The 23,259-nt window shown below is 52.2% G+C and overlaps 1 protein-coding gene across 1 annotated transcript in view; it reads right to left on the bottom strand.

Annotated features, from left to right (window-relative positions):
• Window positions 1-22,812, bottom strand: part of NOS2 (nitric oxide synthase 2) — a 29,701-nt gene extending 6,889 nt beyond the window's left edge. Inside the window, exons 1-18 of the mRNA XM_049637865.1 lie at window positions 22,669-22,812; window positions 21,766-21,888; window positions 20,063-20,211; window positions 16,532-16,694; window positions 15,488-15,579; window positions 14,390-14,531; window positions 14,158-14,297; window positions 12,617-12,791; window positions 12,421-12,522; window positions 8,867-9,061; window positions 7,826-7,908; window positions 7,295-7,439; window positions 6,460-6,564; window positions 5,257-5,306; window positions 4,685-4,859; window positions 3,788-3,920; window positions 2,710-2,788; window positions 1,753-1,934 (exon numbers count right to left, since the gene is read on the bottom strand). Of these exons, the coding sequence (XP_049493822.1) occupies window positions 1,753-1,934; window positions 2,710-2,788; window positions 3,788-3,920; window positions 4,685-4,859; window positions 5,257-5,306; window positions 6,460-6,564; window positions 7,295-7,439; window positions 7,826-7,908; window positions 8,867-9,061; window positions 12,421-12,522; window positions 12,617-12,791; window positions 14,158-14,297; window positions 14,390-14,531; window positions 15,488-15,579; window positions 16,532-16,694; window positions 20,063-20,211; window positions 21,766-21,888; window positions 22,669-22,788 (2,353 nt within the window). The 5' untranslated portion in view covers window positions 22,789-22,812. The remainder of the gene's footprint in view (window positions 1-1,752; window positions 1,935-2,709; window positions 2,789-3,787; window positions 3,921-4,684; window positions 4,860-5,256; window positions 5,307-6,459; window positions 6,565-7,294; window positions 7,440-7,825; window positions 7,909-8,866; window positions 9,062-12,420; window positions 12,523-12,616; window positions 12,792-14,157; window positions 14,298-14,389; window positions 14,532-15,487; window positions 15,580-16,531; window positions 16,695-20,062; window positions 20,212-21,765; window positions 21,889-22,668) is intronic.
• Window positions 22,813-23,259: the final 447 nt, after the last annotated feature.

Consider the following 23,259-nt stretch of genomic DNA (forward strand, 5'->3'; position numbering starts at 1 on the left):
ACCAAAGACTGATGTACACCCCTGAGGCCAGTTATGCATTTACAGAAAAGCCCATGACTTCAGTCCCCTGGGGCTATACCAAGAGGTACTGGGTGAGCAGCAAATCAAAGTAAAGTGGCAAGTCCCAAGGAGTCCCAAGAGGCAGTATGCAGGGCCGTCATAGTGTGGACCCTGGAGTCAGTACACATGGGTTCAAACTCTGGCTCCCCACTTACTAGCGAGGTGACTGAACACAACCTTGGGTTCTGTCTCTATAAAACGAATGCAATAACAAAACCTGTCTCGCTGGATTTGTATGACCATTGAATGGTATACTGTACGTGTAATAGTATGGTGTTGGGCACATACATGTTCAATAAATATTAGGTAAAAATATTCGTACTATGTTATTTCATCTAGACCCAAGGCCTGAAGAACTACACATCTGTCTTCCTGCATCACAAGACATTCTCCTGGACAGTGGGGGACAATGCCACACTTTGCTTCTCTGCCCCTCCTTTTCCTATTGTAGCCACTCTCTTTAGGGGCACACGTTCTTTGGAGGTCTGATTGTCACTCAGGCCAGAGGGCCATTCCTATGGGCTAGGAGGCTTGCAAGTGTTGATTTCATTAGTTTATCTCTCCTAGTACCTGTCCCCCACCCCGTGCTGTGCTGACCACACAGACTGGGCCTCACCCTAGCAGGGGAAGGGGGTGCTCCCGACCCTCCCTAGGACAGCGTCCTCTCCCAGGTGAGGATGACCAGGAGGAGACTCACTCTCCCTGCCACCCACAGTCTGCTGCTGCCCATCATCCGGGTACGGTGGGGATAAGTGAGGCCTTCGATGGGTAAGCAGTGTGAAGTCAGAATGCCATGAACATGCAAGGAGGTTATGAACTTTGGGGTCCAGGGACACTCTCAGGGCACATTAAACTCCTTCTCTGAGCTCTGGACAGATGTTCACAGCCTGTAGGGAATGGACATCCCTCTGCTTCTGCATTTATTCGGTGCCAGGAACTGTGGTGAAGGGGGCATTTGCACCTAATCATCTGGTCTTACTACAACCTTACAAGGGCAGCTCCTTTGTCTTCATTTTAGAGACAAGAAATAAAGCCTCGAGAGGTTAACTGCTATGCTCAAGGTCACATAGCTAGGAAGTGATGGATCAGGGACTTGAACCTTCAAAGCGCAGCATTTTTACACTGTTCCCACATTTCTCCATTACGTCATCAGGCAAACTGCAGACACATGTCTACTGTGGGGACTGAAGAGACAGGGCATGTAAAATGCTGGCATCTAGTAATTACCCAACAAATGCCAGCTGCTACTGTTATGATGAGGATGAGGATGAGGATGAGGATGATGACGGTGATGAATATTCTTGCCTATCTGCCTCCTGTACTCGGTAGTGAGCTTTCTGAATGCAGACATTGAGCCTCATTCATTTTTGTAGCCCAGGGCCTGCCTGGTATATGGATGTGACCGGTTGAAATCTCAATGGAAAAATAAATGAGCCCATCAATGAACAAAAAAAGTGGCTGGGTGAGCAAAAGAACGAAGGGAAAAAGACTCCCCAGTCTCTGGGGTTGGACAGATAGTCCCAAAGAAGCGTCCCTTCCATTGGCAAAGCTGCACGAGTAAGGGCTTGGGCGGCCCACCCACTCAGCAGGGAGGACAGGGCTAACTGCCCACAGCGCGGGCGTGGGACCAGCCCACCAGCAGAGTCGGGGAGGTTGCTGGGGGGATGCTGGGGCCACCGTGCAAGTGCTCACCGCTCTCGCTGAGGGTCTCCAGGTGCACCGGTTGGTGGGGTGCAGGGCCGTCCACCACTCGCTCCAAGATGCCTTTTACCAGAGCCAGCTGGTTGCCTGGGAAAACCCCGAGGTGCTCTCCAGGCAGGTAGCTCAGCCGGTGGCTGTCCTCACAGGAGAGCTCCACCAGGAGGGTGGTGCGGCTGGAAAAGGGAAAGAGAAGCCTCTGGTGACGCCACCAGGATTTCCTCCAGAGGTCCTGATGGCCGGGCCAGCTTCCCTAGGAAATGTGCCCTTCTTTCATTTTCCTGCCCAGTTCCATGAGCATGGGTCACCCACAGCCCCTGAGGCTGGGGTGCTCAGGAGGGCCTGGGGCTTCTCTGTGGGGAGAGGGTGGGCTGCACCCTCCCCACATGACAGTCCTGAGCCGCACAGGCTTGACCACACCCTCCGCCTAAAGAATGCATCCCCTTGGGAGATAGTCAGCATTAGGAAAAAAATCCTTCTTGTCCCCAGCACAAATCTGGTTCTTATCGGAACAAAGCCTGGTTTTCCTAATGAATGGGGAGGGGGAGGGAGGACAGCACAGACAACCTACAGGGAATCCAGAATACTCGTTTCTCCTGGCAGGGAAATGTCCTTCCCTGCCAAAAGTTTTCCTGAAAGTTCTTAAGAAAGAGCCAAATGGTTTGAGTTTCTCTTGCCCTGCACCTTTGGTGAAAGGCTTTAGTGACAAAGGACAGGTTGGTAGAGCAGGTGCCTAGTTGTCAAGCTGGGAAACTGGCCCATGGTTAATGGAGACCAGACCGAGAGGCGATGGAGGTCACAGGCGTTACCGGTCAAGCTGGTCCCGACAAAGTCATCGTTGCTATTACCAGTGGACACTTCTCTCCTTTCAAAGACTGACTTGCTCTGGTCTTCCCTTCATTAAATTAAATTTGTGGGTCATCACTCAAGCAGGCCTGCAGTCTCCCTTACCTGGATTTCGCACTCTGGAGATTCCGCTGTGATTTGAGCCTCATGGTGAACACGTTCTTGGCGTGCATACTGCCGAGAGCTGTGGGGGACAGAGAGGAAAAAATGGCAAAGTGTCTCTTAAGTGTTGGTGGGGGCAGCCTCCATGTATTTGAGTCAGTTATCCCTGGACACTACCCTTGGGGTGTCCCGCTGTGATGGCAGGGGGGTTTTCTGTCCTTTCTTTTTCCCTGTTGTTTCTGAATCACAAATAAAGACCCTTGGTTTGACAGAGGGTAGCTGTGCTGTTAAGCGCTGGGAAGTGCATGAGGTGCCCAAAGGTGGGGATTTCTAGGCCATCCCCATAGCCTGGTATCTGCAGGAGAGCATAGCTGAAGCCAGGGGTGTCCTAAACATGCAGGAACCTACAGGGCTACTGTACTCATGGTACAAGAAAAGAGAAATCACGGAGGCACAGTGTCAAGAAGGCACCATCAAGAGTTCACGGACGGCAGCCTTGGGACTACTTCTACAAGATGTGGTTTATAATACAATAATTGGCTTCTGTCAGAACTGGATGGCTGGGGCTCAAATCCCAGCCTGGCCACATGCTAGCAACTTGCTTCACCTCCCCAAACTTCAGTGTCTTTGTGCCCGTCGTATTTTGTTTTTTAAGTCACCTCCACACCTAACATGGGGCTCGAACTCACAACCCAGAGATCAAGCATCAGATGCCCTACCAACTGAGCCAGCCAGGAGCCCTGGTCTTTATGCCCTTCTTACAAGATGAGTGTCAGGGTCACTTAGAGTGGCGTGGGTGAGAAGCCCAGCACAGTGCCTGGCACACAGGAGGCCCTCAGTTGGCGCTGACTCCCCTTTCTGTCACCCTCCCAGGGCTTCCTCCTGGAATAGGCTTCCTCAGAGATGAAGCAAGCTCTCCAGTCCTGCACCCCAGCAGGCTCTCGGCTGCAACAAGAGGGAGAGGCCTGGAATTCCTAGGCCAGCTGCCTCCGTTCAGAGGGTCCTAGTGGTCTCCTCGAGCACAGACTCCGGCGTCAGGGACCGCCATCCCAGCAGGAAGGGCCACAAGCCCAGCAGGTACCTTTGTTGAGGTCCAGAGGCTGTGAGTCCCGCACGAGCCTGTAGTGGTGCGGGTCCCAGGTCACATTGGAGGTGTAGAGCTTGGGGATCTGAATGCGGTGCTTGCCTCGTACATCGAACGTCTCACAGGCTGCCTGGAAGAAGATGGGGCAGACCATCATCATGGTCCTCCTCTTCGACATCGTCACCACCATCGGGGCCACCATTTTGTAGGTCCTTACAGATCAGTTAAGTGCTTCCAGTAATTACTAAGTACACGGATCTGACTGGGCTGCTGTGTGCACTCAAAGAGGCAGCCAGGCTTGGCACGTCGTTGCTATTGTTTTCATATTATCCTCATGCCCACACCATGAGATTTGATTACCCCCCTGTTCCTGGTGTGGGGTCACGTAGAGGTGGCGTGGGCCTGGGAACCAGGTGCTCTAAGTGCCACCGCTGGGTGAAACACTGTTCGAATGTGGAGTTCTCTAAAATCGGGGGTGGGGGGGGGTGCGGCCACAGGCAGCAAAGCCCTACTGAGATTCTGACACAGGTCCAGAGGACTCAACCACATGGTCCCTGTCCCCAGGCTCTCTGTGGCTGGGAGACTGAAACAAGACAAAGTCGTCAAGAGGTGACCTGAATAATTAGAGGGGGAAAGATCTTAAACCGAAGCTCCCTAAGGGCAGGGGTGTGTCTCAGCCATCTTCCCCCATCTGGGGGCACATGCTTAAAGTGGAGTTCTGAGGGGTAGAGGGAAAGCAGCAGTGACCTGAGCCTTCAGGCCACACCTAGGACCATGCCTACAGGACCAGGCAGGAGTCACGCCATCCAGGATGGCCGGCGTGAGGTGTCCTGGACATGAGTGGGCTGTGGCATCCCTGTCCGGGCCGGGGGGCAGCTCCAGCTAAGAACTGACCTTGAAGGTTTGCACGGCCCAGCTGCGGAAGGCTTCCTCCTGTCCACTGAGCTCGTCCCCTTCCCCTGTTGGGGCAAGCTGAGAGGCCCCCAGATGGGACAGCTTCTGGTCGATGTCATGAGCAAAGGCACAGAACTGAGGGTACATACTGGAGCCGAGGCCGAACACGGCATACCTGCCCGAGGAGGACACACACGTGGAGACTGGGGTGAGCCCAGCCACGCAAGCATCACGTAGCATTAGTGGCCCCGTAAGGCCAGCCTCAGACACTCCCCCTGCAGCTGGGCACAGGACCAGCCAGCGCACGCCCCCTTCTGGTCCTCCCTAGCTCCCAAGCCTTGTCACCAACTCCTGTGACCAATCCCACGCTTGAGGGACCTATGAGAGACAGACCTATGAGAGGGACTTGGTTTCCCTGACTTGACCCTCGACATATGCTGAGGACAAGGATCTCTCTGTGCCTGGATATCTTGGAGAAGACCCCCTTATACACAACCAGTTTCCTCCCTGGCACCCAGACTCTAGGTTCATAAGGTAGGGCTTGGACAAGTGGGTGTGGGGAAAAGCCTTACCTGAACTTGTTGGTAAGCTCTTTCAGCATGAAGAGGGATTTTTTCAGTTTCTAGAAAGAGAAAGAACCACAGACTTCTCAGGATGAGATTAGTATAAGTACTGGCCATATCTGGCCACATGTGGTTCAAGATCCACAAATGGAAGTGTGGGGCCAGCTGGCTGGGGCTCAGGGACAAGTTCAGTCTTAGCAACTCATGTGGGCTTGACCCTTGGTGGGGGACCTAGAACAGCCCAGCCCCATCCAGCTCTGGTAGAGGAGGACCTCCCTTACAGCACGGCATCTCCAGAGGGTCTCCTCATGGGGCACGAGCCTCTCTTCCTTTTTGGAACCTGGTAATAATGACAACCGGTCCCATACTCTCTAAGATTACCCTGATTTCCAAGGGACTGAAGATTATTTTAGGCAGAATGTGACCCAGCAGCAATGGCATCAAATCACATGGTAAGAAAGTACTCTTTTCTGTAAATTTAAAAAAATTATTCCTGTTTCAGTTACTATTCTTATCTTTATGAAAACCAGGGAGTGTCTTCGCTTGGGGCTATGGGAGCCCGAAGTCCTCTAATCTTTGCCTATTACTCATTTTAAAAAACAAAGCAAGCCACGGTCAGGCAACAGTACCCAGTTAAAGTTCAAGAACTTTGTTTGGCTTTCATTGGGTTTACTTTTTGTTGGCCTTCCATTCGTGGGAGTGATAGAAAGTTTCCTTTAAACATGAATTTTTGAGGGGTGCCAGGGTGGCCCAGTAGGTTAGGCGTCTGATTTCAGCTCAGGTCACGATCTCACGGTTCACCAGTTTGAGCCCCGCATCGGGCTCTAGGCTGACAGCTCAGAGTCTGGAGCCCGCTTCAGATTCTGTACGTACGTCTGTCTCTCTCTCTGCGCCTCCCCTGTGTTCTCTCTCTCTCTCTCTCTCTCAAAAATAAGTAAATAAACATTTTAAAAAATTAGCATGAATTTTTGAGTTTAAAAAGGTGGGTCAATTTACTTAAAAGTATAGATCATGTCACAGGAAAGGCGTCACATACATATGGTGACAGTTATAAAGGAGGCAGGCAAATGGCTGGCACTCGGGCAGCCCACAGGGATCCAAGCGCTCACTTCCAAGCGCCCTCCTTAGGACATGCTGAATCTCCCAGATCCTTTCCCTGTCCCTCTCGGACCCTACCCCGCCCCCCAGACCACCGGGACCTGGGCCACCCACCTCTCCGTTGCCGGGGGAGTCTCCGTTCCCAAACGTGCTGGTCACCACCAGTAGTAGCTGCTCTTCCTCCAGGTTGCTCAGCCCGTACTGGTCCATGCAGAGAATCTGCGCGGCACCAAGGGTGGACATGAGCCCTCGGTTCCCGGGCTGCGGCCTTCCGCGCCGTCCCCGGAAGCCGTGTGCCTCCCTTCCCCCCTCCCGGGAGCTCCCTGCGTCACCTGTCCCCCTACCCCGCCCGCGCCCAGCACAGGCGCGGCACAGAGGAGGGGAATGCTTCACGAATGCCCGTCAAATAAACCTGCACGCACACATCGCTCCCCATCCTCCTCCCCCCGCTCAAGCCCCACGGCCAACACTTCAGCCAATCTCAGGTGAAATGTGTCACAGCCTCCCTGTTCTAGCCGGGGCCCAGCCCACCTGACGCAGGAGGCTTCCAATGAAGGATGAACTCCGACACTGAGGGAATGAGGGAGTCCCCCTGTGGGGCTGTTTCATTCGTCTGCATCTTATTCGTCCTTTGCCCCCTCACCTTGAGCACTACAGCCCGTAGTGAAGGTGTTGAGTGACTAAAGTTCATCTACAGCAGCTCGTGGATTTTGACACTTGCATTAGGAAAGTGTTTCTCAAACTGTGTGCCCTGGAACACCACGAAAATTCTATTTGCTGTGTAAGTTTGGGAGCCCTTGGACACCGATCTGTCTTATCACAGATTTACAATGTGCATCAGCACCCCCAAGGCTCTGGGACATTCAGGAGCAGAGTAACCGTTTTAACTTTTACCAACTTGTCTGCACACAGGCAGAGAAGGAGGCATGCGTCCAGCTGAGTTGCTCACCTTGGGGTTGAAGGCACAGCTGAACAAGGCCCCTAGGTCCCGGGCCAGTGTTTCTGACTTTCCTGTCTCCGTCGCAAAGAGGATTGTGGCTCTCACTCGGGACGCCATGGTCTTGCGCATCAGCATGGAGGCGAAGAGCACAGCTCTGTGTAGACAGACAGACAGACACTGTGCTGACTCACCCTTCCAGAGGAACGCACGGGTCATAGAGAATGGAAGAGGGACAGTGTCTAAGGGGTGGCAGTTTGTGGGAAAAGAACTCATGTTTCTTACCAGGTATCGACCTGGACTCACGGCCCTTCTCCTCCCCTCACCCACTCAACCCATGACTCAGCCCCGTGGGAAAACAGAGGACAGGGAAGGCTGGGACGATGGTGGCAGGCGGTCCCCACTGGCGTCTGGACCTCTGCGAGCCCAACTCCACAAAGACCATTGTTTCTCTTTGTTCCCCGCCCTTCAAGGCCTAGAAGGGCAGGCTGGCTAGAAGAAAGGGCTGCAGGTGAGACGCCAGCACTGGCAGCTCCCACTTACTGAACCAAGACTTTGAACGGAATCTTTCTTCTCCGGGGTCTCCGCTTCTCATCCTGCCAGATGTGGGTTTTCCAGGCCTCCACCTGCAGAAAAGAAGGCACCTGTGAGGGCAGGTGGGCCCTGGCTCGGCCGGGGCTTGGGGATGCGAGGGAGCCAGAGGACCCTTTGTGCACTTTGTGAGGTGGGGGTCCCTGGGTGCCCCGGCAGGGAGGGCTGGGGCTCTGTCTCCCTCAGAATTGCAGCTCCAGGGTCCAGCTTGGAACTTGCACATACCGGGTGGCCAGTTGATTTTATTCTCCATTAGTGTCCCCCCAGGAGGAAGAGGCCCCACTTCTCTTTCGTTTTTAGTGCCACTAGGCAGACCATGTGATGTACAGTTCAAACCGGACAGCTTTGAGTGAAATAAGGCACTATGACGACAGGCACACGCTGTCCCCGGCAGTCAGTCCCTCTACCTGGCATCTTAAAGTAAGGAGGCTCCTCCCCGAATCTAGCCGAAGCCCTTTATGACAAAAAGTGAACGGGTTTCAATAGGGGATGGTTACGGAGTGCATTCTGGGCTGGGCAGAGACCAGCTCACGGGATCCACACAACGAGAACATCAGGGCTCCCATGGGTGAAATGACCCACCCACGACCATGCCGCTAGGAAGTGGCAGAGTCGCCCACAGGTGTGTTTGACCCTCGAGCCAAACTCTTCACCCTTATGGGATGTGACTGGTTGAGGTGGGGGCAATGGCGGTCACCCTCAAGCTTAAGCCCCATCAGAGCACTGAACCCCTGAAGGTGAAATAAAAGGTCTTTCCTTAAGTCCCACTCTCTGAGGAAATGGACGATTGCTGTTCAGCATCCTGACAAGCATTACAAATAGGCCCCTGTGTCCCCGGCCCTGCCCCATGTGTCCTGCATGAGTGAGCGTGAACGTGCATGCATACGTGTACACACACGCACCTGCACGCACACACATGCACACCTACACACACACCCACATTCTCCACCCCTGAGCTCCCAAGACAGAGAGGGGAGGAAGGCCCTCCCTCACCTGGTAGTAGAAGAAAGGGGACAGGACATAGTTTAACATCTCCTGGTGGAACACGGGAGTGATGCTGCCAGAAATCGGGGGCACCAGCCAAATCCAGTCGGCAGGACAGCCCCCTCGGGACCGGTACTCGTTCTGCATGTACTTCATGAAGGACTCCGCAGCCGAGTGGTGGTCCATGATGGTCACGTTTTGCTTCTGAAGTAGGAGGAGGCAAAGAGGCGGGGTTGAGGCAAGGGAAGGGGGACTCAGGAGCATGGTCTGTCAGCACGGCTCCCAAGGTCAGTAAAATGTGACAACAGTTCCTCCTGGCCACCTCCTCGCTGCTGAAAGTAAATACCCAAATGGAAGGCACTTTCAGAGCCTCCAAAGGAGCCCCAGAAATCACCATAGTCATAGTTGGCCCAGAGGTCACATGGTGGGCCCCCCCACCTTGGCCCTCTAGGGACAGAGTCAGCTTCTCAGGCCACGCCTACAAGTCTCCCCAAACTCCCCACAAATGGCTCCCTCTGGATGTGGACAAACACCTCCAACCATAGTGTCTTTTTGCCACCTGTTAGTACTGAGAGTTCCAGGAGTCACTTCCCTGAGGATGGGGCTCTCTCAGCCAAGAAGGAACTAGACATCTCTGAAGAGAACTAAGTGTTGGGGAAACGGCAGCATATGGAAGACAAGTCAGCACAATGTCCAACATCCCAAAGTTAGAAGCCAAGGGGTCTGAGCCTTCCTGGAATGATCCAACAAAGGCAGCCACACCCCTCAATGTCTGGGGCAACTCAGTCAGGAGACATTTGTTTAATGTCATGATTCAAACTTTGGCCTCTTATTAGCCATGTGACCTTGAGCTATTAGTTCCTGAACCTCACTAAGCCTCAGTTTCCTCAAATGTAAAATGGGGTTGATAACAGTTTCTACATTATAACGTTGCTGAAAGGAGGCAATAAGTTAACACAAGTAGGGGCACTTGGGTGGCTCAGTTGGTTGAGCCTGACTCTTGATTTCAGCTCAGGTCATGACCCCAGGGTTGTGCAATCGAGCCCTGCATCGGGCTGCAAGCTGAGTGTGGAGCCTGCTTAAGATTCTCTCCCTCCCTCCCTCTCTCTCTCTCCCCCTCTGCTCCTCTCCCCTGCTCACACTCTAAGTAAATAAATATAAATAAACAAATAAATAATTTAAAAACTCTAAAAAAAAGTTAACATAAGTAAAGCACAGAATGTGTGCAATAAATGTTAGCTGCTATTATTATTTCTATCTATCTTTATCTATTAATGCCAGGCACTGCATAAAGCACTGGCATTACAGAGGTGAAAACGTGGCCCCTTTTCTGCATTAGATTATGCTCTAAGGAGGGGAGGCCATTTTCATGTGGTCTGATACAAGGTACAAGGGAGGTGAAGACAGGTGCTGCTGGAGGGCAGGGGGGGGGGGGCCCAGACAGAGGCCTGGAGGAGAAATAGGGGACTCCAGAGACTGCATCTAAGAGTAGGCAAGTCTTGAGAGATAGGCACAAGTTAGGCGATGGATGGGCATTCCTGGAGGAGGACACTGCCTGAGTCAAGGCCAGAAGCACAAGAGGAAGGAGCCTCCGGATGGAGGACGCAACACGCCTTCTAAAATCTTACACATGTACAAGCAGCTCCTGGGTGCCAGGCCACTTTTGAGCTGAGAAGCTGACAACGATGATAATAATAAATAACAGCAACAATAAAACAAATACTTACTGAGTGTTCACTATGGGCCAAGCAGCACAGCTAAATGTTTTGCATGCATTTTCATTTAATTCTCACAATAACCCAGTGAGGGAGGACCTATTATTTATCCTCGGTGTACAGATGAGGAAGTTTATCCTGAAGGAGGGTGACAAGGAAGTCCTGGAGACTCTCAAGCAGTGGGGGGGGACGTGGTCAGCAATGGTCGGGAGACAGTTGAGGATCGGCAGATTCTCTGGGACGTATCTGCATCCTGCAGTATCAGGCCTGGTGCGCAGAGCCCCCAGGAGTCAGGATGTGTGGTCCACGGCCAGCGGGGTCCTTCTGAGCTGGGCCAGCCCTGGGGGTGTGGTGCTCTTCCTGTTCCGCCTCTGAACCCCTGCCCACCCACAACCCTCAGAACAATCAAGCACAAGCTTGACCTGCCCATGGGGTGACTAGCCCTGGGAAACAGTGTGATTGTAAATATTTACTGGATGTTTGTTTAATGTCAACTCCCCTTCCCACTCCACAAGGAAAGGTTTTTGTCTATTTTGTTCACCACTCACATCCTGGGCCAAGCCCAGTGCCTGACTGATGCAAAAGGCTCAAAGTACTTGGCTGAATGAATGAATATCTTCCTAGCAATCTGGCCCCAGGGTATCTGCCAGCTTTGTGGAGATGGTTTCAGCCTCTAAAGTAAAATATTCACACATCCCCTGCCTCCTTCCCAAAAGGAAGGAGAGCGATCATATGAGTAAGAGCAGCAGACAGACCAGAGGGCTCAGTCCCACATGAGAACTGATCTGTGCGTGGGCCCAAGGGGTGGGTACATTCATTCAGTATAGGGAAGCAAGAGCAGCGCCTGCCCATGGGGACGTGGGCTCTCATTTACTCACTCAAGTTCATAGTTTTTTCAGTATCTACCATGGCCACTCTTCTAGACTCTACAGGTAGAGCAATGAACAAGAGAGGCAATGCCCAGCCCCAACAGAAAGGCAAGAAGTAGATGTACTCTGTCACGTCAGGAGCTAATAAGAATTCTGAAGAAAAATAAAGACAGAGGTAAAGGAAGAAGAGAGAGGGACAAGATGGAGGTGTGGGAAGGGTGCCATCTACACGGCATGGTCAGGAAGGGCTACTCCAAGGAAGTGAATAGACACCTGGATGAAGGGAAGGACCCAGTCATGGGATGATTTGTGGGAGGAGTATTCTAAGCAGAGGGGAAAGCGAGTGCAAAGGCCCTGAGGTAGGAACCATCTTGGTGAAGTTTGGAAAACAGCAAGAATTCCAGAGGGACCAGAAGAGTGGCAGAGGATGCAAGCCTCACTTGCAGTGGCTAGAGGATGAGGAGGTATAGTGAGACCTTACAGTGGTTTGGCTACAGAGGAAAGCAAGAAAACAAGGTGGTAGCTGGGGGACTTATTTGGCTAGCTGGTCAGTTATTTCTCTGAGACGGGAACCATTATAGCCTGTTGGTCATTGCTGAAAATGATCCAGCAGACAGGAAGACACCAATGATACAGAAGAAGGGGGTCAGAGTTTTCAGGAGGAAAGTCCTTGAGCAACTGACAGGGAACAGGATTCAGTGCTCAAGCCCTGAAATTGACAACGACTGCCAGGTCTTGAAAGGTAAGGAGCTGCCTGTTGCTGGGAGCATTCAGTTTACACAAGAAGCGCGAGAGCGAGTAGGAAGGCTTATAGGTCTGTGCACCCCCAGCACCTACCACAGCGCCTGGCACAGACTGGGTGCTCGCTACTTGTTTGAGGTGTGAGGAAATGGACAATGCTGTCAAGGGGAGAGCCAAGTATAAGATGACCGGAGACGACCTAATCAGAAAGTCTCCAGACCCACAAAACACGACATACCTGGAAACTGTGCAGCACAGCGACGTTGATCTCAATGACAGCCCGGTCCTTCCAGAGTGAGGCCAGCTTGTGCGTTTCCAGGCCCATCCTTCTGCCCACTTCCTGTGGAGGCAGAGCGATAGGGTGAGCTGGTGCCCGGGACTCCTCCTGCACAAGCCCACGTCCACGGTTGGCCCCGCCGGACGGGCCTCATTACCTCCAGGATGTTGTAGCGCTGAACGTCACAGAAGTCCCGGACCCCGATCTCCGTGCCCATGTACCAGCCATTGAAGGGGCACCCTGGGAACTCCAGGCCACCCACCTCGAGCAGCATGTTGGCCACGGCAGGCAGGGCATACCACTTTAGCTCCAGTTCACGGAACCACTCATACCTGGCAGGGAGGCAGAGCCAGTGAGAACTGAGGCCTGTGCTTCTGCCCATCCTCACCACCACCCCCACCAGCACACAAAAAAGCCTTCAGAGAAAGACTCAACTAAGAAAACTCCTTTCCGAGTGTTGTTCTCTGAGTTTATGCAACCTGGAGAGGTGAACTGGGCACAGTAGGTATGAGTCATTAATTAAGCATTCATTTACTCATCCGTTCATGCAAACATATATTGAAGCAACACGTGTGTGACAGGCACCATGCTAAACACTGAGAGCCCAACATAACATAGCAGTTAAGGACTCCAGTGTCAGAAAGCCCAGGTTCAGGTTCTGCCTTACTGCTTACCAGCTGTGTGACCTTGGGGTGTTATTTAGCCTCTCCGAGCCTCAGTAACCCCACCAGTAAAATAAAGACAACAGCATCCCATTCATGGGATTACTGTGAAGATAACATTATCACTCATTTGGAAATTCATTTATTTCAGAAATATTTATAATTGAACACCTACCATGTACCAGGCACCCTTCCAGGTGTTAGGGATCTACGGCTGAACAAGAAAGGCAAGATCCCCATTCTCAAAGAGCTAACAGACTACAGTCTAGACTCTAGATGATACACAAGTAAACAGACAAATAAACAGAAAAACAAAAGGAAGGTGATGTGGTAGATGGAGGGTGAGGGCATCTGCTCTTGATAGAGTGTTCAGGATAGGCTTCTCAGAGGGGGTGACATTCTGGAAATATCTCATTGTCAAGAAGAAATGAATCCTTTAACTTTCTGAGGAAAAGGCATGTCAGGCAGAGGGAACAGCAAATGCAAAGGCCCTGAGGTGAGATTGACTTCAGTATATTCAAGAGACAAAAAGAAGAGTATATAGCTCAATGCCGGCCACATAGTCCCAAATATATGGAGGTATTTTTGTGATTATGAGAGCTGCCCAGAGCCGGGACTGCTCCAGAAGTCACCATAGCCCTATACTTTCACCACATTAGATGAGGGCCAGCTAAGAGAGTTGGCAGGAAGCAAGAGGCCTGGGCTGCTCAGTGTGAGGATATTAGAGCCTTTTGGGGGTCCTTCTCCCAAGGTCACTGCTTCCCAAGTTCTTAGGGCCCCATCCATCTAAGCCTCTGCTTCTCCCTCATTATCAACATATCCTCATAAATCTGAGGCCCAAGACCCAAGTCCATGATTGCTTCACAAGCGTTGACGAGGCATGACTTGAAAGCCAGCCTTTCTGGACACCAGCTGCTGCTGGCTGGGCTTTAGGGGAGTGGGAGGGGGGCCTGAGGATTGGGATCTCCCTAAGGAAAAGAATGGAGCATACATGTTAGCATACACCCTCAGCACCCATAACATACACCCTGCTTACTTGGGATGTTCCATGGGCACCTCGAGCACGAGGTCAGGTGGGATTTCAAAGAGCTCAGGGTCTCCGCCATCAGCCTGCAGGACCAGAGGCACCACATCAAAGCGGCCGTACTTGGGCTTCCAGCCCAGGTCGATGCACAGCTGGGGGCAAGACAGGCCCGGTGAGTCTACACACCCAGACCCCTCGGCCCCTCTGGCTCCACTCTGTCGGCCACCAAGGCTGGATCCCATACCTGGGTGAACTCCACGCTGGCAGGGTCCCCCAGGATGGTGCCATCAGGCATCTGGTAGCCAGCATACCGGATGAGCTGAGCGTTCCAGATCCGGAAGTCATGCTTCCCATCACTCCGCTGGGGGAACACGGTGATGGCCGACCTTCCCAAGACAAAGACAGCGTCATTTACCCCTCGGCTTTGGTAGGGGCTCCCGGCCAGCCTCCACAGTGCCCACCCCTGCCTCCTGTCTTCCCACTCCCCAGGGCTCTGCACCTGACCTGGTCGAACCAAACTCCTCTCGCTGCCTCTGTGCAACCCGCCCCCCTTCCTGACATACCCTCTCTCTTGTTCTCCTCCCACCTCTGCCCCTTCCTTCAAGACCAATACAGGGACCACGCCTCCGGGGAGCATTCCCCATCCCTCAGGCAGGGTTAGCTCTCCCAGCCTCCTCCCTGGCTGCACCACATTTCTCTTGCAGTCTAGTTAGTTGGATGTTTGTCTAGTACCAGGGACAGTGGGCTGGAGCAGTGTCCTAGGTCTTAGTCACCTCTGCATTGCCCCCACCCCACTGCCATGTCTAGTCGTGGGTTGGGTCCCCATTACGTGGGCGCTGAGTGTTTGCTGAACAGAAAAATGAATGAATGGCCAAATGAGCCATCCAGTCCTTGTGGCCTTGACCTCTTTGGTTGGAGAAGGTTGAACAGGAGAAGGTAAGGGCAGGAGGGGCTACTGATGAAGAGTGATTCTCCTGGCTCTAAGAAAAACGACACACTAGAGCCTTGAGCTGCAAAGCCAACCTCTCATCCCTTCTAAAAAGTGGAAAGCCTGACCAAGCAGTGAAGAAGTGGCTGCTTAAAGATCCCCCCATCCCTTCCAAATGGTTTCAAGTCGGAAGGAAACCAAGGTCATGGGCTGGTGAGGGGGGCTAAACTCATGGAGGCTACTCTCACTACTGGGGCTCGACAAAGAAGCCTGAGTCTTTCTCCTTTCTCTATCTCCCTGGTTTCTCCTGGAGCCAGAGATACCTGCCCTAAACCCATCTGTGTCCTTTGGCTCAGACTCGGGGTGGGGGGGTAGGGTGGGCCCTAGCCATACCCCTGGGAAAGGTGCACCCACCTGATGTTGCCATTGTTGGTAGCATAACGCACGTGTCTGCAGATGTGCTCGAACATTTCCTGGGCAGTGGAACAGCTCCGGGCATCAAAGACCTGCACACAGCCCACCCAGCCCACACCATCAAAGACTGTGAGGACAGAGGCCTCGGGGTTGATCAGAAGCTAAGTTAATGAGGGAAGGGGGGAATGGTCCAAAACCCCCACCACCCAAACCCCAAGCGGAGGAGAACGTTCTCCTCTCTGCATTGACACCTCCCATCTCAGGGCTGCCCCAACCTGAGGGGCCCAGGCAACCCTTCTTGGAAGACGCCATCAAAACCCTATCACAGCCCTAGCCTAGTGCCTTGATAACATCAGCACATTTCATTAAGTTTTATTTAATTTTGAGATAGAGATAGAGAGCAATGAGTGGGGGAGGGCCAGAGAGAAAGGGAGAAAGAGAGAATCCCAAGCAGGTTCTGCATTGTCAGCACAGAGCCCGACATGGGGCTTGATCCCATGAACCCTGAGATCCTGAGCTGAAATCAAGAGTCGGACGCTTAACCAACTGACCCACCAGGTGCCCCAACATCAGCCCATTTTTCACAGGGCTCTCAGCACATTTTATTTCAGCCAGCGTTGGTTTCACTGGTATTTCTCATCAATTTCTCTGCCCAAGCACTTCCTATATTATCCAGCAATAAATGGTCCCCCCCACGTAAAGATGCCTATGAGGCTAGGATAAAGAAAATGTTTTCTAGGAGCCAAGGATTCAAACAGTCGAGGTTGACAACCTCTGTTGTGGCACCAGGGCCTCAACAGTAATAAGAACAAGGTCGTTGGTTTTATGTCTGTGTGAGAAAAGGCCAGCTAGAAATCCTGTGTTGAAACCACATTCTAGACTTCGAGGGGGGAGCCCTACGAGTCCCCATCTCACGGTCACAAATGTGAAGAGAAAACCAGAGTGGGGAGTCTCGGGCACAGCTCCACCTGGCTGTTCAGAGCCACCTGCTGGGGGCCTGCCCGCCACCCAGGTCCTCTCCCACTCAGGTCTAAGGACGCCCACCTGTAGGTTGGACCACTGGATCCTCCCGATGCAGCGGGGGGCATTGCGCCAAGCCTGCTTGGTGGCGAAGATGAGCTCATCTCCCGTCAGCTGATAGGTTCCTGTTGTTTCTATCTCCTTTGTTACTGCTTCCACCCTGGCCAGATGTTCCTCTATTTTTGCTCTGGGGGACAGGAAGACATCAGGAAGATCAACAATGAGATGGCCTTAGATGGAGACTAATTCCAGCCACAGAAGCAGGAACTGAGCTAGGACACCAGGAGGGCAAGATGGCCCTCACAGAGGCTGTTCCCTCAGGGCCAGTTTCACAAGTGTGTGACACCGGCCCCCAGCTTGGAAGGGCCCCCCGCTTGGCTTAATGCTCTGCTGTCACGGTCTCGAAATTCTCAGTCAGTGTGAACAGGGAGCCCACGTTTTCATTTCTCCCCTGGGTCCTGCCAGTTACATGGCTGGTCCTGATTCTGTGGGCACCCTAGTTGTTTCCAGGCGCTTTTTCTCCAATTACATTCACCTCAACTTGGCAAGTATCACCCAGAAGTGCAAAATCCTTCTCAGATGCCTGCAACACCCGGGGAAGTACTCACCAAGCCACAGCCACACCCTGCCTCTTGGCCACCATCCTGTGACCAGGAGAGGAGCAGCCCGTGCGACGGCAGCTCCCGTGTGCCGAGTACTCATTATGAGCAGGGCACTGGGCGAAGCCACTCACAGCTGGGGTCTCACCGAGTCTCTGAGGGAGGCATTTTTGTGTCCGTTTTGTAGTGTGGGGTAGGAAGGCTCTAGTGCGTTAAGTAGCAGCCCAGAAATGTAAGTGTGATAAACAGCAAAGTCAGGACTCAGAAGCAGGTTGCCCTGATGCCAAGCCCAGGCCCTTAACCTTCCACCCTCCACCCTAGGGGGGAATTGCAAGTGCAAAGCGCTGAGGGCCTGCCCACGCTTCCCTGGACCGCGCTGGGCTCTCAGGACTCAGCCTGCAGGGCCCCAGGGCCTACTCAGGGAGGAGCCCTCCGCAGCCCGGTCCAACAGCACAGGCTCCTTACAGTGTGTCGTTTCTCAACCCCCACACTGTTCAGCCAGCAATTCCAGGAGAGATTTCCAAACTGTTCCTTCCCTCCCCTCCCAGGCTGCAAAAATATCCCCCAGGGAGGGATTCAGTCAGAAAGGCTTTGAAACACATACACACACACATACACACAGCAACCTTGAGATTTCCAATCAACACCAAAGACTATTTGAAATGGCACCAAACAAAGCTATTTAAGGAATGAACTGCTGATTAAGGACAGTGGACAACTCAGAACAAAATGGCCTTTCTGTGGATGAAGAGTGTCTTGACAACTCTTGCTTGATTAAAGAAAAAAAGCTCAAAGGCAAAACATTTGGGGCTCCTTATCTTCAAGGATACTCCTGGCATTAAGGACCTGCTGGGTGAGGTTAAGGCCGCCACACTGGAAGCCCTCCCTCCCCAGCAAAGCATCTGGTGAGACTCGTAGATACATCCAAGCACGGAAACAGTAGCCATCTCCAGGACACCCATGCCTGGAGCACCCTGCGTGGTGTTACTATGGGACTATGTAAGAAAGGATGATTTTTTCACATTTTTGTCTGATCCCCTTCAAGTTTCATATTCTATCACCGTTTTCATACAGTCCCATTTCTGAGGCACTCCAGATGCTATGATGCCTATTCGTCCCGAAAAAAGAGTCTAGCTTTTGGCATAAGCCAACGGATTTGAACAGAACGTTCAGCAAGTTACCATTTCTAACTATACTCCTTCATTCACAAGCAAGACCTAACTCGCCAGCTGTCTGTGCCTCTGGCTGCACAGAAGTTGGGACCTTCAAGGTCCAAGAGCTGGAGGCTACAACATAGGTTAAAAGCAGAGGCTCTGATGCCAAGCTGCCTGGGTTCAAACCCCAGCTGCGGGACCCCCGAACATCTGACTTCAAGCAAATTATTTCACCCAGGGGCTTCAGTTTCCTTGTCTGTAGAATGGGGAGGGTAATAATGATACTTATTTCATAGAGTTGTGGTGAGCATTACTTAGAAGGCACTTATGCAAGGCCCAGAACATACTTAGTGCTCAGTAAATGTTAGTGTTGAGACCATGGCCCGATGAGGCCCATCAGGAGAATTCCCAGACTCTGAAAGGCTCATTAGTCATTGACAGAGCTGACAGCCCAAGGATCTTGAACCTCCTGGTCACAAAGCACTTCTACAGAGGTGTGGTTGCACGGCACACACAGCAGGCAACCCCCAACAGATTTCTCAATCCAGTTATTAGAATAGCCGGAGGAGCTTCTAAAGAACACAGATGTCTTCCTCCTCTGCACTTCCTGAGATCCCGATGCCCTTGGCCCAGTGTACCCTGGCATCAGGACTTTGCAAAGTCCTCAGGTGACTCGATGCACAGCCAGGGTTGAGGATCAGAGACCCCGGAAAGTAAGGGCCCTTTGCATAAACTCAAGGCCCCCTCCAGCTCAGACACTGTAGGGTCATAGTAGAGGGGACACGGCATCACCGGGAACCACTCTTTCCACCATGGGGGTCCCAGGCGCACTTCTAGGACTCACTTCATGCAGCAAAGTGCCGCGTGACGTATACCATAAAAGCCACACTCCCCTCCCAGCCCATAAAACAGCAAGTGCCTTCCCTCAGTCATTCTTGTCTTACCACCCCTTTGTGTATTTCATTTTAAAGTTGTAAGTGGGCCTAAGTTGATAATCGTATATTTCATGAGACCCAGGAATACAGAGTTCAGTGCGAAGAGCATGACTAGCTCTCTCCAGGTCAAATGGCATGGACTCCAGCTGGGACTGGGCTTCCCTGTTCACACCCGCTAGAGGTAGGCTGGACCAGGTGGTCTCGAAAGTCCTTTCTATCCGAGACACTTCATAATGAAAGGGAACTTGGCACAAACTTAAAGGCTCGCAACAATCTTCTGAGCCAGGTTCTAATCTCACCACACTTTTACCGATGAGGAAGTTGACTCACAGAGAGGGTAAACAGATTTCCCAAGGGTACAGGACTGGTTGGCTACTGGTGCAGCCAGGATTCAAATCCAAACGGTACACTCCGTCACTTTCCTACACCTATGCTTTCAACCACTACTGCTATGTGTCTTTTTCTTTCTTTTTTTTTACGTTTATTTATTTTTGAGAGACAGAGAGACAGAGTGCCAGCAGGGGAGGGGCAAAGAGAGAGGGAAACACAGAATCCGAAGCAGGCTCCAGGTTCTGAGCTGTCAGCGCAGAGCCCGATGCGGGGCTCAAACCCATGAACCGCAAGATCATGACCTGAGACGAAGTCGGACGCTCAACCGACGGAGCCACGCAGACGCCCCAACTATGTGTCTTTTTCTTATGATTATGAGAACCTACTCTGGGGTCTTTCCCCTTGGAGAACTATCCTTTAGCCCCAGGCTCACTGTGAATCTGGGAAGGAAAAGGGCCTGGGGTCAGAGGGAAATGATTAGAGACGGAGGAGCTCAGGGGAAGGGGGAGGCAGCAACCCTGCCCAAGTGAGACTTACTCTTTGAAGGAGCTGTAATACTGGTTGACAAATTCGATAGCTTGAGGTAGAAGCTCGTCTGGGGGGGTAGGCTTGTCCCTGGGTCCTCTGGTCAAACTTTTGGGGTTCATGATGGCTCCCAGACAAGACTTAGACCTGCAAGCAAGATCCTGGAAAGAGAGAAGCAGGTGGTAAGGGGGCTGCTTGGCCCCTTGGGAAGGTGTTGACACAAGTTCTTCTTCAGGGCCATCTCTCCTGGCCGTTTCCTTCCACTCCAGCTGCTCCAGCTCCTTGTTGCCCCTCTCCACCTCTGTGGCACCTCCTCCTTGGGGTCCACCAAGCTTTCTCCCCACTCACATCTCCTTTCCTCTACTGGCTCACCCAAGTGGGTGTGAGCTGGGGTTATTCCCACCACCTTGGGCTCAGTCTCTGGCTCTGCTCCCCAGCCAGACTCAGACTTGGCAAAGTCAACAGCTCGATCCCTGGGACATGTCAACTACCTTCTCATTTAAAGAGGCTGATACGGTTCCTGGGTACACACTATTAGTATTCAGCCAAAATGAATTGCAAGGAGAGGATATAAATCCTAAAGTCAGAGGATGGCACAGAAAAAATACTGGAAAGAAGTACACCTAAATGTTAACTGTGGTAATTTCTGGCAGGTATGGAAAATCATTCTGTTTTCATGGTCTTGGAATTTTCAATTCTTTTCCACTTTACAATCAGAGTGTGTTCTTTTTTTTTTTTTTTTTTAATAATGTTTATTTTGGGGGCACCTGGTGGCTCAGTCAGTTAAGCATCCGGCTTTGGCTCAAGTCATGATCTCACGGTTCATGAGTTCAAGCCCTGCATCGGACTCTGTGCTGATGGCTCGGTGCCTGGAGCTTGCTTTGGATTCTGTGTCTTCCTCTCTATCTGTTCCTCTCCCGCTTGCACTCTTCTCGCTCGCGCTCTCTCTCTCTCTCAAAATAAATAAAGATTAAAAAAATGTTTTTTTTAATTAAAAAAAATAATGCTTATTTTTGAGAGAGAGCAAGCATGTGATCTGGGGAGGGGCAGAGAGAGAAAGGGACAGAGGATCAGAAGCAGGCTCTATGATGTCAGAAGAGCCCGATGCGGGGCTCAAACTCACGAACCATGAGATCATGACCTGAGCCAAAGTCCGACGCTTAACCAACTGAGCCACCCAGGCACTCCCAGAATGCATTCTATAGTTAGAATAAGACACTTAGCAGAAGAAGCCTTAAAGGCACTTACTCCCAACTATTCACTAGATGCTTGAACCCCTCTCCAATCTCCCTATCAAATAGCACTTGAATCCTTCCAGTGACAGGGATCTCACTATCTCCTGATGTAGTTCAGTTCAGTTTTGGACAGTTCTATTAGAAAATTCTCTCTGATTAAAAAAAAAAGAGAGAGAGAGAAAGAAAAAAGAAAGAAAGGTCCCCAATACTGCATTGTCTAAGAAAGATTGAGTTTCTTTCTGTAATCATTGATCTCACCTTCAGATTACCCATTACCCATTAGGGGGATTAACAGGGAGTGGGCATCATTTACTTCTTCTGTTATTTGTGAAGAACACTGGTTTCTGTTCCCAGCACCCTGTGCCCAAGCAGATGACTGTCTGGTTTGCCCAGGAGGATGTCCATTTGAGCTAATAAGGGCCCTAACGGCTTCACAAGCTTGGGACAAGGGTCGTTCTCCCTGAGCCCCAGACCTCTCACCCCTTTGGCCTTGTGGTGAAGTGTGTCTTGGAAAGTCATCCCACTGCCCCAGTTTTTGATCCTCACGTGCCGTGGGCAGGCCGACGGGGGCATATCCAGCTTCCCCAGGGATTCTGGAACTGTCTAAGGGGGGGAAAACACCAAGGATTTACAAACGCCTTCACTCCAGGACCCCACAGGTCTCCCCTGAGCCCTACTCTGGCTTGGAGCGGGGAACCATGATTGGGGACACAGGTCAGGATGTCGGTCTGTGTCCCTCCTCCTTTCCCAGCAGCTTGGCCACCTGGGCCAGTGCCTGCTAAGAGCTCCAGGTGCCTGGGCCACTGGCCAGGCTTCTCTCCTCACCCAGGACCCTGCCAAACGCTCCCTCAGAGGAACTGCAACAGGAGGGATTAAGGTTAGCTGTAAGGGAGACTACGGTCACAGCCAATACTGCAGAGAACAGAAATCTCAGCACAAGGAAGAATGGACAACTGCCTCCCGTGCAGGCATTTAAGACTATGGAAACCATCTTCTCTCCTACCTCTCACCCATTTCTCTGCCCACCTCTCTGGAATGCTGAGGTCCAAAGCTCTTAGGAAAGATGGAATCTGTGGGCTAGAGGCTGGGCGCTGGGACTGAGGCTCAGCTGCTGAGCTTGCTTTATGTTGGGGTGTCCTACCCCTGGCTCCATGAATGGCCTCCTCTCATCCGTGCCTGTCAGCCCGCACAGGCCAATCATCTGGGGGCCATAGCATCACAGGGGCCACTACTCCCGCTCTCCCAAGGCCCTTCCTCACCCCCACCCGTGCCCCTGGGGGTCCCCACGCACTGCCCAGGCCCTAGCCTCCACCAGGCTGCTCCTCCTGCATCTGCCTACGCGAGGGAGGAAGGGGGCTTCCCACACCCGTATGACTCACTGACCTTTACTGTCCCCGTGAGGGACTGGGGGGGCTCATTCCGGTGTTTGCTGAGGCTGTGACACTTGGGGTCATCCTGTGTCACTAGACTGCAAAAGAAAATAACCATCATGAGGTAGAGCATCTCAGGACAAAGAGCGATCTTGGAGTCCCCTCTGCCAACCCCTCATTTGATGGAGGGGGAACCGAGGCCCAGACGGTAGGAGTGAATGTCACAGCTGCCGGTCGAGAAGGATGTGTGTATGTGGTGGGGAAGGCAGCCAGCCAGACAGACCCGATCTCCCCACCAACACCACCCTCCCTCCTCCTCTTCTTTTCTTGCCTCCCCCACCCACCCACCCACAAAGCCAAAAAGACAAGAGAGGAGCTGAGTCAAAGCTAGCTGCCCCAAATGACCCACAGAAGCTCTGGGAAGATGCCCCTCCCAAAGCCAGGTACAAATATAGTCATCCTATGAGTGCACGGAGAATGGCTCCTTCAGGCCCGCCCTCCCAGGCCAGCAGCACTGCCCACTACCCACTTGTTTAAGCTTTTTTATTTCAAGCCCTCGATATATCTTGGTTTCGTTATTTATCCTAAATTTGTTTTAGGGGGA

This window comes from Panthera uncia, chromosome E1 (genome assembly GCF_023721935.1).
Source record: "Panthera uncia isolate 11264 chromosome E1, Puncia_PCG_1.0, whole genome shotgun sequence".
Classification (NCBI taxonomy): Eukaryota; Metazoa; Chordata; class Mammalia; order Carnivora; family Felidae; genus Panthera; species Panthera uncia.